Here is a 13,864-nt window from a genome sequence, read left to right on the forward strand (position 1 = left end):
ACAACCACGTGCCGAGCGTTTACAAAATGTTCTTTTACACATTATGCAGCCCAAACCGCTTATATAATAGGTAGCTAAATTGTTTAAGTAATCAAAACTCTTTGCAAACAAGCCTTAAATTAGAATTAATTCTCTGTTATCTTTTTCTATTACAGGGAAGTGCCACATCCTAGCGGAAACGAACCTCCCAACGGCAACACAGTGAAAATTCCAACTGAAGTCAAGTTGAGTGGTCGACGAATTGTAAATATGACTGATTTTTTTAAACAACTTCAAAATCTGGGAAATCATGGACCTCTTGGTTGCACAATCAGTAATATGGTGTTGATAAGGGAGAAACGAATAGGGCTGAAAAGTTGTTTTGTCTTTCAGTGTAATTATTGTGAAGTCAAAGAGTCTGTCTGGTCTGAAGTGGAAAAAAATTCTGAAATGGACATAAATACTAGCGCCGTAAGCGGAACTATAACTACTGGTGGAAGTCACAGCCAGCTAGAGGAATTCCTCTCAACCCTAAATGTACCACCGATGAGCAACAAAACGTTCATCAAGTATGAAGATAGGGTCCGCCAAGGACTGATCGATACTGCAGCGGAAGAAATGAAAAAGGCAGCAGAGGAGGAGGCACGCCACGCAATCGAGCTCGGAGATGTGGACCAGAACGGTACGCCGCTCATCACTGTCGTCGCCGACGGGTGCTGGTGTAAGAGATCATACAGGACGAACTACTCGTCGTTATCTGGAGTGGTAAGTGGATTGTTTCCTTGTGTCAAAATTAATTTTGCAGACCTGCGTGACCAATGAGAATCTTAAATATTTTAATTAACTCCAATTTGGATTTAGGATGCTGTCAAATAAGTAATCATTGCAAAGTAATATTCATTAATGAGAAAATTTATTCTGAAAGAAAAAAAATTAAAAACGCACCACACTTTCTTACGACATTTCTAAAGAATGGGTTGGAGAAGTTTTAAAATTTTATCATGAAAAATATCTGATCCAATGCAGATAATTGCTTTGCTCAATCAGCATAAAAGAATATTTTTTCTTTTAAATAAATAAAAATCTAACAAAGGTTTCATTTTTAAACACACTATTTCCTTGACGTTTTAAACTGTGTTTTACCTCGAGAACGGATTAAGCAATTTGAATTTTTCGTACACCAAACTTGATCTTTTCTTATGCTGTTTTTTATATATCACAAACGGTACCTTGACATTTAAAATTTATAAGTCAGGGAAAGGTGTGATTTTGTTAGTAAAAGAACGTTTCTGATAGAAAATGAGTAAAATGGATAGTGAAAAATATTGTACGTAAACCCATGTATATTGTCGGGTCAGGTATAATTTTGTACGTTACACGTTACGCAAGAGCGTGTTTACATCACTTAGGTAAATTATGCAACTCGCTTCCGCTAGTTGCACAACATTCACCTGCGTGATGTAAAAACGCTCTTACTACACTTGTAATGTAAATAGCTATTTAATAAATAGCAATTAACTCGAATGAGATATTCTATTGGTATATTCTAATGCATTTCGATCTAAATAGCTATTTCTATTCTACGAGAAATTGTATTTAAAAATAAGCGAGTTATTTCAGGGCACTAATATGTTTCTACCAAATGTGTTTTTTTGAGTGTGCTAACGGATTTGGAGTAATATTTTTATTGCTCGCTGCCATTGTAATCAATTGCCCTAACTCACTACTTTGCTCATTTAAGATTTGCTATTTAACACATTACATTTGCATCAAACTATTATTTAATTTTATGTGTTGTTGGGTGCGTTTCAGGCAGCGATTGTTGGCTACCATACAAAGAAGGTGCTCTACATGGGAGTAAAAAACAAATACTGTACTTCATGTGCCAGAGCAGAAACGCAAGGAATTCAACCAAAGCCCCACACTTGCTACAAAAATTGGGGAAAAGGTCAAAGTTCTTCTAGTATGGAACCTGCGATAATCGCCGATGGCTTTGCGTGCAGTCAAGAAATGTACGGGTTGAAATACGCTCGTCTGATAGCTGACGGCGATAGCAGTGTTTATAACAGAATAAGGATGACTAGGCCTTACAAGAATACGACAGTTGAGAAAATAGAGTGCAAAAATCACTTGCTCCGGAACTTTTCCAATAAATTGAAACAAATAGCGACAACAGGCAATCGAGTTAAAAATACAATCTATTTACGGAAGAAGATTGGTGACAACATTTTGAGGTGTCGGACTGCCGTCACAAAAGCTGTTCAGTTTCGAAAAACCGAAAAAACTTTAAATCCTGAAAAGGTAGATCAACTTAGACTAGATATTTTAAATATTCCAAGTCATGTGTTTGGGGAACACCGGAAATGTGTCGAAAGAGGCTACTTTTGTCAAGAAACGCATGTGGTTGAGCCGTCCAAGAGCAATATTGTGCCAGATTTAGTGGAAGCGGGACTGTACCAGCAGGTGTCCGAAGTTGTAAAGGACATAAGCCGCCACAGTCGTAGCCTTATCACTGATGTTACTAGTAACACAGTTGAACACTACAACTCACTTGTTGCTAAATATGTCGGCGGCAAACGAATAAATTTAGCTCTCCGAGGATCGTACGAAGGACGGTGCTCAGCAGCAGTGGTCCAGCATAATACTGGTAATGTCCACTACTATCTACACAAGAATTTGTATAAATGTAGCCCTGGTTATTTTACCAAAAGTACTGGCGTGAAAAGAAAGCGAAAGGTTCAGTTGCAGCGTGGAAAGAAGAAATGTAAAAAGACACTGTTCAATACCACTACACAAGACCAAGACTACGGGCCAGCTGCACAACGACCGGATATTGAGGAAGATGAAATGAAAAAGGAAATGACAGAGTTTTTAAACAATTTAAAGAAAACGCCAGAAGAAATAAGAGACATTGAAAGGGCTACCATCTACCAGAGCGACTGTGGAGAATGGTTGGAAACGAGGAGAAATCTTCTAACAGCATCAAATTTCGGACGCATCTGCAAACTGAAGCCATGGACCGGCTGCGAGTCAACTATCAAGCAGATGCTATACACAGCTTTTGACTGTCAGGCCATGGTTTGGGGCAGGAACAATGAAGAGGTAGCTCGACAAGAGTTAGCCAATAAAATTGGTAAAATTATTGAACCATGTGGCCTCTTTATTGATGAAAATCAATTTTTCTTGGGGGCGACTCCAGACGGTCTGATTGGAGATGATGGTATAGTAGAGATCAAGTGTCCATCATCTGCAAAAAACATGACTCCGGAAGAGGCAATCTTGGCTAGAAAAGTCACCTTCTGGACTAAAGAAAAAAATGGTACTATTGGTCCCATAAACACAACCCATAACTTCTTTTATCAAGTGCAGGGACAACTTCATGTCACCAAAAGAAGATACTGCCAGTTTACCTTGTGGACCCCCAAAGGGCTGAAAGTAGAAAGGATCGAAAGAGACGACGAATTCTGGAACGTAAACATGAAAGACAAACTTGAACGTTTCTACATGGACTGTCTACTTCCGGAGCTAGTCGATCCTCGTCATATCCGATCCATGCCCATCCGAAACCCAACATATATTATGGAAGAACAGAAGAAAAAAATAGAGAGAGCGGAAGAACAGAAGAAAAAAAAGATAGAACAGATGAACAGAATGGAAGTTCAGAAGAATAAAGACAAAATTTTGGTGTCCAATGAAGGTTAATTTGTTTCCGTTTCGTCCTGTTAGGTTATTGTGTTTTATTTGTCTATAGTATAATATTTCACAGTTTTAATTTCTGCTTATTTTGAAAACCTGCTTGTATTTTAATCACTTTAACTAATCTTGTATGTTTATTTTGTAAATATGATTTTTCTCGGTGTAAATAATGTCATTAGTTTATATTTCAAACTGTGATCCTCTTCTCATATTTAGCATAAATGTTTTTATTTACATAAGTTTTTACAAGGCAATTGAATTCAGCATAATGAATTCAACCCTGGATCCTTTAAATAATCTTTGTGGTTCATTTTTGTGCGTTTTGTCTTATTTCTGATTTTAAAGTATTATGTTATTAATGTTTTTGCCAAATGTGATAAATAATTTCATTAGTTTCATATTACAAAATGTGATCCACTTCTGGTATTTAGCTTAGGCAATAAACATTTTGATTTATTTAAGTGTTTTGAAGCCGATTACATTTGACGTAATGAATTCAATCCATAATCCCTTTAAATAATCTTTGTGGTTCATTTTTGTGTCTGCTATGTTGTACAAATAGTATTATTTTTCTCCGTGTAAATAATTGCATTAGTTAAATATTTCAGACTGAAACTATTATGTTATTAATGTTTTTTATCTATGATGTAATATTTATTTTATTGCTTTAATTTTGTTTTTTACGGGTATTTTTTCGGTGTAAATAATTTTTAAGATTTGGAATTGATATAAGTGTTCTGGCACTGTATAATATGTTCGAAAAATTTTTTCATGTTGTATCTTTGTATTATAAAAATGTACGGTTATATAGCATGCTGCTAACGACATAAACTTGTATGTCCATGTGTATTGCATAAATAAATTTATTTTGACCACCTTTTCGGGTTATTACATTGTAACCCAGAAAATTGTGTTGTTACAAGTGAATTTATAGCTTTTAGGCAAATCCACAGCAAAAACTGTTTTATTTTTGTAACTGAAAATGCTAAGAAAATAGAAAATATTTGTTGTGCAAATAATACCAAAACGGGACAATATTTTTTGTTTTTCCGAACTAAAATATTGGCTTTTAAACATCTGTGGCTGAATAATTTGATTATGCGGAGTAATGTATTTGGACAGCATGAGCTAAAAACTGATTTAAACATTGTTATTGCATTACGTATTTTTAATCCATGCATTACATGGATAATAATTATCCATGTAATTATTATCCATATTTCATAATTATTATGAAATAATTACCCATGTAATTATTATCCATATTTCATAATTATTATGAAATAATTAACAGATTTTGAATTGATTGTTTATTAAATTGCGAATCGTATTCAAAAATACATATGCCTATGTGCGAATGCGAATTGTTTTCAAAGCATCCAAGCGTGAAAGCGACAACGCGCTCAACGTTGAAGGAGGCGCGGAGATTCCATCACACACACACACACACACACACACACACACACACAGCCCAGCCCGGCGATACCGTTGGCGACGTCTTCAATGTCAGACACTAGACCCAACCCTCCAGCCCCCGTGTCGGTATTGAAGATTTGCCGTGCGGGTGGCGGAACGTACAATTGCAGGAGTCACAGATTGACGATTTTCAACCTGACTCCTGCCGCCTCTTAAAACTTAGACTAATACTAAGCCTACAACAAAGCCTAACTTTAAAATTCGTCATTACTATATATATTTAGTCTATTAGGGTAATAAACCAAATGAATATAGTAATTTTTTAAATAAATGGTGTTTACAGTATTTCCAATTTGTCTTTTGTTTATAATCAAAATTGCTTAGGTAAGGTGATTACATAACTATTACAAATTAATCCAAACTATTACAAATAGCTGAAATAGCTAACATTTTTTTGTATACAGAAACTAAGTTTACCTCCAATATCCCAAGTCTAGAGTAAACAAGTTTTTTAGCTACCAACTCAATCACCAACATACACAAATATTGAGTAGACACTCACATTTGTTAAATTACAAATAATTGTGAGCCTCTCCTCAATGTGGTTGGAAGTTGGTCGCTTAGTTGGTAGTGTGACTGACTGTGAGCCCAGGCGCTTATTGAGCTGTGCAGCACGGTCCGGGCAGTGCAGCACAGCACAGGGCAGAATTGGGCAAAAAGTCTGTGTTGCACAGTTGACATCGCATATTGGGAAGCAGTGTCGTACAGTTCTCATAATGAGTGATACAGTTTCTTGTGTGAAAATGTTAAATATTAGGATTTGAGTTCTGAGTCAGATTCAGGTGCTGATCTAGATTTATTGTTATTTCTTCACAAGAGAACAAGAAAGAAAGGGCGAAAACATTTTCAATGTTTAGTGATTTTTGTATTTTCTCCCAGATTTAATTCTTGTAATTACTCTTTTTATACTTACTATGACTGGTAACGTAATAACTGGATAAAAACGCACAATTTCTATTAATTATTCTCTAGATCCGTCACAAAACACTAGTCAACACGGCGCAGGTGAGCAATGCGGCGCAGACACTTGTGACTCGGACGCAAGTGCGCGCAGTCCACGTGCGGGACAAATGTGATATTTTTAAGGAGACATTTTAGTGTAAATCCAATCAGGCAAATGGAAATTCCCTTAGGCTGCAGGTTTGCTGCGGCGGGGGTATTTTAAGTAAATCCATCATATGACATACAAAGATTTGTGGTATGTACAATGCATGGTAATGCAACTGAGACAAGTTACTTCTCGCTATTAAAAATGCACCATACAATTAGATTGCACAAACCTTTTCCAGAATCTTGAGTGCTCTCTCGTACACATCGTGGGTGGTTCTTGCTGCGTTCAGTTTTACACTGATACTTTGAATCTGGTTGGCGATTTCTTGCTCAAAAAGGAAATTCTCCGGTGCCTCCTCAGCATTCTTTTCTAACCCTAGTTCAAGCTGGAAATTGAATTTAATTGATAAAAAAAAATTGAAAGTCCAACAAGAACTTTGTGTTTTACTGTTGAAATTACTTATAGTACTTTGTGTAATGGCAAAATGTTCTGCCTCCTAGAAACTGTAAAATAGTTAATAGTTTAATACCATATGTTTTTGGTTTTGTGTTATGTAAATAAGATCAATAATGAAGAATGGTTTAAATAGGAATAAAGTTTGTTACAAGTTCATCTATGTCCTTATTTAAATGTTAAAAGCTATAATTAAAAGTAATAAAAGTAAAAGTAAAACTACAAAAAATAACAGAAGGTTATGGGCCCAGTCCCAGTAAAAGCTTGTAACAATAACTAAAAATATTTATGTGAAAATAAAACAGTAATAAGGATAAGATGACATCAGTAAATAGTGATGAAATAGTGTGCATACAAAAACTGAAAGACTCTAGCACATTTCCTATGTGGCATTTTGAGGTAAAAATATTATTCACTGCAAAGAAATTAATGGACATAGTGGATGGAACAGAACTTTTGGCTGAATGTGGACGTGATACAGACAAAATTGAGAAATGGAAGACAAAAGATGCAACTGCTAAACATGTAATATTGAGAACAGTGGATAACAAAGTGAAAGTCCATCTCATGCCATGTGAAACAGCAAAAGAAATGTATGATACACTATTGAGAATATACAGGAAAGACAATGGTCAACAAAAATGTTTACTACTTCAAGATTTTTACAATTTCAAGTTTCATCAATCCAAAGATGTAAATACTAATATTAGTGAAGTTCAAAACATTGTTTGTAAATTAAAATGTCTAAATGAGGAAATCACAGAACAAATGATGATTTCAAAGATAATGACTATCCTCCCGGAACGCTTTAAGCATTTCAGAAGTGCCTGGGATTCTACTCAGGAGACAAACAAAACCCTCGAGAATCTTATTGCAAGACTGACTCTAGAAGAGGATTAAGTGAAAATGGCAAGTAAAGAGGACGAAAATGTATCTTTTAAAGTGGAAGCAAATTATGGAGGTAAGAAGAAGAAAGTAATATGTTTTTCGTGTGGTACAACAGGACATCTTAAAGCAAACTCTTGAGCCAAAGAGATGGTGCTCAATGTGTAAGAACAATCATGATGAAAACAACTGTAGATTTAAAGTCTGTAGAATTTGTAAAAAGACAAATCATAGAGAGGAGGACTGTTTTTTTTAGGAATAAAGGTAAGCCTGAACAAAATAAATTTAATAAAAGTCACAAAAACGCTAAAATAGCTTTTTTGAGTAAAAGTGAAAAATGTCTAGTTAATAATAACGAATTATGCCAATTCATTGTATACAGTGGAGCAAGTTCTCATATGGTAAGTCAAAGTGAGTATTTTAAAGAAATTGGACAATGTTCTGAGAAAATAAATACAGCTAAAAATGGTCAAAGTATGTCTGTAACAGGGGTTGGTTCAATTGAATATGATGAATGCTTATTAAAAGATGTGTATTGTGTTCCTGAATTATCTAAGAATCTTATGTCTGTAAACAAAATCACAGAAAACAACGGTTCAGTATATTTTGACGATGAAAAGGTATACATTTTAAATGAAAAGATTGAGTTTCCAGAAAACTGTGTTGTGATTGAGGGTGATAAAGCTAAGAACGGAATGTATATAGTAAATCTAGTACAAAATGAGTCTGTTATGATGTCAGAACAAGATGGTAATAATTTAGAAACTTGGCATAAAAAATTGGGTCATCTAAATCATAAGCAACTGCAAGAACTTCCTAAAATGTGTGAAGGTATACATTTTGGAAAACAGGAGAATAAAACTATTTTGGACTGTTCAGTGTGTGCTAAGGCTAAACAGGTAAGATTAGGCTACCTTTCAAAACTGTGAGACAAAGAGCTGAAAGACCACTACAAATAATACATAGTGATCTTTGTGGTCCCATTGATCCTCCTACATACGATGGTAAGAATTATTTTTTGACATTGCTTGATGATTATACACATTTTTGTAAAGTGTATCTGTTGAGTACAAAATCAGCAGGTGAAGTGTCAATGTATATTAAACAGTATATCGCTGAAGCTGAGGCTCATTTCAATCTGAAAGTCAGTAAACTAAGATGTGACAATGGCGGGGAATACAAAAATGTAGATTCATTGATTGGTGTAAAAAGAAAGGCATCCAAATTGATTTTACAATTCCATATACTCCACAACTGAATGGGAAATCTGAAAGACTAAATCTTACTTTAATGAACAAAGCCAGATCTATATTATTTGAAGCCCAATGTGACAAAGAGATGTGGGGAGAAGCTGTGTTAACAGCCGCTTATCTTGCTAATAGAAGTCCTACAACTGGATCAAGTAATACTCCCGCTGAAAAGTGGTATGGAAAGAAGCCAAATTTAAGTAATCTTCAGATTTTTGGCAAGAAAGTATATGCCAAAGTTATAAAGCCTATAAGAAAACTTGACTCAAGGAGTAAAGAAGCCATGTTTGTTGGATACGCCACGAATGGATACAGGCTATGGGATCCAGAAAGAAGAGAGACATTTGTAAGTAGAGATGTGATCTTCACATCTAAATTTTTCTGTGAAAACAAAGAAAATAAATTACAAAATGATCAAATACTTGAACAATTTGAAGAAGAAAATGAAGAACACAGTAATTGGGAAGATGAAGTAGAAGAATCTCAAGAAATAAATGAAAGGGAAAATGAAATTATAGAACACCAAGAAGTACATGAAGAAAGAGTAATAAATGAAGATATACCAAGAGAACACCAAAGAGTAATACATGAAGATAGACCCAGAGAAAACCAAGAAGTACATGATGAAAGTCAAAGCGGAGTTATAAATGAAGATAGAAACCTGGATCAAAATATGGAAGAAGAAGGATACAACCTTCGGCCAAGAGGAGTGATAAAAAAACCCAAAATATATGACGTCTACTGTTTAGAGGAAGACCAAGTGCTAATGACATATAGTGAAACCATGAAAAGTTCAGATCGAGATAAGTGGATGCAAGCAATAGAAGAGGAAAAACAATCTCTTAAAATAAACAACACTTGGGAATTGGTTGATGAAAAAGAAGCTGAGAGAGAAAAATTACTTACAGCTAAATGGATTTTTAAAATTAAGGAAGATGGTCAGTATAAAGCACGTCTTGTGGTCAGAGGATGCCAACAAAACCCAGATGATATTGATTATAAAGACTTATTCAGTCCTGTCGTTGATTCAAGTGCACTGAGATTGCTTTTTGCAATTGCTGCTAAAGAAGACATGGAAATGCAAACGTTCGATGTAAAAACAGCATTCTTACATGGTGAATTAAATGAAACAATGTACATGAAACTACCAGAAGGTTACACTGAAAAAGGGAAGGTCTGTAAACTGAAAAAGGCCCTTTATGGTCTAAAACAAGCACCATGCCGATGGAATAAAAAACTTACAATCTTTCTGAAACAACAAGGCCTTGATCAACTAAAATCTGATCAATGTATTTTTAAAGACAACCAAGGAAAAATCATAATCGCAATTCATGTAGATGATGGTATCGTTTTTGGAAAGGACAAACAACGAATAGAGCATTTAATAACAATGTTGAACATGGAGTTTGGCATCACAAGAAATGAAAATCTTAAAACATACTTGGGAATGGAACTAAAAAAGGGAAATGATGGTTTGTACATATCCCAAGAGAAGTATGCTAAACAAGTGCTGGAAAAATATAACATGGCAGATTGCAAGTCAGTTAAAACCCCAATATCACCACAAAATCAGGAAGAACAAAATTTAAAATCTGATGATGATAATTCTAACTACAGAGAAATTATTGGAAGCTTACTATATCTCACAAGTAAAACTAGACCTGATTTGTCATATGCAGTTAGTTACGAAAGTAGTTTCATGGAGAGACCTAAGAAAGAAGATGTACAAAATGTTAAAAGAACTCTAAGATATCTTAAAGGTACCCAAGACAGAAAAATAAAGTTCTCTAAGTCACAAGAACGAGAAAAAGAAGTACTTGAACTTATTGCATACAGCGATGCTGATTATGCTGGTGATAAGAATCAAAGAAAAAGTACCACTGGTTATGTTATAATTTATGCTGGGGGACCAATATCATGGCGATCACGAAAACAGAACACTGTTGCAAAATCTACAACAGAGGCTGAGTACATTGCCGCTGCAGATTGCTGTACGGAATTCACATATCTGAGAACTTTGATTGAAGAGATAACGGGAAAACTAGTAAAAGTGACTTTGTATGTGGACAACCAAAGTTCTATAAAACTAATTAAATCTGGTCAGTTAAGTTTAACAGGAAGAAGACATATTGAGGTGAAATTTCATTATCTGAGTGAAAAATATCAGAATCAAGAATTTGAAATTAAATACTGCCCGACTGATGATCAGATAGCTGATTTGTTCACAAAACCTCAAACGTATCCAAACTTCAACAAATTCAGAGACATTTTGACAGTTTAAAGATAAATAGAACATTTTACCATTAAGGGTTATGTAAATAAGATCAATAATGAAGAATGGTTTAAATAGGAATAAAGTTTGTTACAAGTTCATCTATGTCCTTATTTAAATGTTAAAAGCTATAATTAAAAGTAATAAAAGTAAAAGTAAAACTACAAAAAATAACAGAATTTACAACACCTAAACCTTTGACTGTTGATAGAACTAGAGACTAGTGATAGAAATAAAGACCTAAACCTTTGACTAGTGATAGAAATAGAGTCTATTTATAAAGCTAGTGGGTCTTTGTTGAATTGAACCATATGATGCTATTTTAAATTTATGAGTTTTGGCTATATATGTTTTTATATTATCCAAACAAATTTTGAAATTTTATTTTCCATGATATTATGGTAACATTGCAAATCAAAGTAAAGCTTAAGTCATAATAAATGCAAAATTTTAACTATAGTAGAGATATCTGTATTTTCTTAATAAATATTGGGTATTTAAAATAGTAGGTACCAAATTTTACACGTAGAGAGCCGCCATTATTAAACTAAAATAATAGTCGAATTCTGATATCACTAAAATGTTAGTATGAACAAAAGTTAAAAAATTATCTATCATATGACAAAATGTTTGTATTTGACAAGAGATTTAGAACTTCATTTTGTGTTGTTTAGTCAAATTGTTGAGTCCTCAACAACTCACTGGCCACCATTTTGGACATCTAGAAAACTCTCTCTTCCTTAGTTGAAAATGCTGTCAGTGACAGTGAAATATTCTAATGTTTTGTGTATATAGTGTAAAGTTTTGTTTTATGTTTCCTGTGCCAGTTTGGACTCTTTCCCATTCAGGTAAGCCTGCTATCCTCTCAAAAAATCCTAAATGATCTTAATATTTGTGTGCACACTATGGATTTCACAAGCTTGTGTGGCATTTTCTTAAACACCAACATCTTGCTCAAGAACTAAGGCAACAACTAAAAAGGTAATCTAATATCATTTAAGTTCTTAAAACTGGGATGGCAAAAACACTTATATTTATCTGTTTTACCTTTTTACTTAGTAGAATATCCTCAAGATTTTTCCTTTTGTATCTCAATCGATCCAGCTCTTTGTTCTTGCAAAATATTGACTGCTTTAGTTCTTCTTCTATTCCCTGAAATAAATGGAACATATGTGTGTGTGTGTAGCCAGATTTTCCATCTCTTTTTAAGGAGGAAATTAGTAACCACTGTACTTGGTAATGTGTAATTTTCAAATATGTCAGAAAACTGTAGAATGACAAACAGAAATTTGAAAACTTCACAAGATTTTGATCTCATGTTTACCCAAAAGTTATAGGTACTTTGGTGCATTTTTTCGCTAATATTATAATGTTTGCTATATAAGTCTTCTATAACTCATTTAACACTTTTAATACCTTAGTATTTTTTCCTACTTTCTAAAAGAACTTAATTATTTTTGCTTTCATACAAATATTCGTTAAATAAAGAAAAGTTTGAACAGAGTCACTCCAACATACTAACATTACCTCGGACTTTGTCCATGGTTATTGTATTTTTTGTTATTGTTTACAGAGTTTTCAATAAATAAATCATTTTTAAAAACACCTACAGTAAAAATGTGTTTTTAGGTCCTTATTTTTTCATTTGATCAACTTTTAAGATTCAGTAAGTAATAGCAACTTTTAAAAAGCATAGCCCTACCTGTGGATCAAGATTTTTGAAAGCCAGTTGCAGTTTGGGATGGGAGTGAAGCACCGGTAGAAGGCTGGTCTTGTCCCCATTGAGAACTTCCTCGTATTGTTGCCGATACTTTTGGTTTTCCGCCGACAAAATCTTGATCTCCTTATTGAGCTTCTTACGCTGTGCCTGTGTTTTCTCCTTGATGTTTGTGTAAGCATTATCTGAAGGTGACAACATAAATTAGAACAGCAATAGCTCATCTGGTACTTCTAATATAGCAGGGTAGCCGAATGTTTAGTGATTAGATTACCTAACAATCAGAAGGTTATAGGTTTTGTACTGAGGAAAGTCAGGCTTGAAGCTGATAATACATTTTCCTGGCCACGAATCAGCTGATTTTAGTCAGTTAAAACTGTACAGATCATCCACCTGAACTAACCTGGTATTCAATCAGCTTAAAATACAAGCAAGTATACCACTTAGTGATATGATGAGGTGATATGGCCACGTTTTCACAACTACTGTTTGCATCATAAAACTTACAAAGATGAGACTTAGCAAGGATATGTTTCAAGGGATGCACAACATTATACACAACACACATTATACACATTAGTGTTGTTGTTGAGATATGAGGGGTTGTAAATTATTAATTGACTGGCGTCATCCATTGAGTAATAAAAGATTTTTATGCCCGAAGTTACTATTATTTTTAATAGCCTTTGATTCCATAAAGATGTAAAAGGTGTGCAATAATTTATTTATTCATGTGAGCACTTGTACATGCAGTACTTTTTTCATGCAGAAATTTCAGAAGGGAAGTTCCTGCTGTTTGTAACTTAGATAGACTTTTATTAATTTACTATTAGTATTAACTGGCTACATTAACATAACAGTAAAAAATCCTACTTCAACTGTTCTCATTTTGTATCACAGCTTTTGGTTGCTGCTTGGTAATATGTGGCGTATTTCAGCTACATTTTGGTGATTGTAGTCGTTCGATTGACTAGGTACAACGACCAAACCGTTCGCGTAGGAAATGACAACTGGATCCTTTTATTTAACCAGAGAAGACAATTTACCGCTAATCACAGGCCCCAAGAGCCAGCTTTGATGATTATTAA

The 13,864-nt window shown here is 34.3% G+C and overlaps 1 protein-coding gene across 2 annotated transcripts in view; it reads right to left on the reverse strand.

The window, feature by feature from the left end:
• LOC128994946 (uncharacterized) overlaps positions 1 to 13,864 on the reverse strand; it is a 60,154-nt gene that overhangs the window by 13,006 nt on the left and 33,284 nt on the right. For both annotated transcript variants that reach the window (XM_054419797.1, XM_054419796.1), the window contains exons 3-5: positions 12,762 to 12,961; positions 12,107 to 12,211; positions 6,432 to 6,587 (exon numbers count right to left, since the gene is read on the reverse strand). In XM_054419797.1, coding sequence (XP_054275772.1) covers positions 6,432 to 6,587; positions 12,107 to 12,211; positions 12,762 to 12,961 — 461 coding nt within the window. The remainder of the gene's footprint in view (positions 1 to 6,431; positions 6,588 to 12,106; positions 12,212 to 12,761; positions 12,962 to 13,864) is intronic.

Source organism: Macrosteles quadrilineatus, unplaced genomic scaffold (assembly GCF_028750875.1).
Source record: "Macrosteles quadrilineatus isolate MER2022 unplaced genomic scaffold, UCM_ALF_1.0 Scaffold_5__1_contigs__length_97177068, whole genome shotgun sequence".
Lineage (NCBI taxonomy): Eukaryota > Metazoa > Arthropoda > Insecta > Hemiptera > Cicadellidae > Macrosteles > Macrosteles quadrilineatus.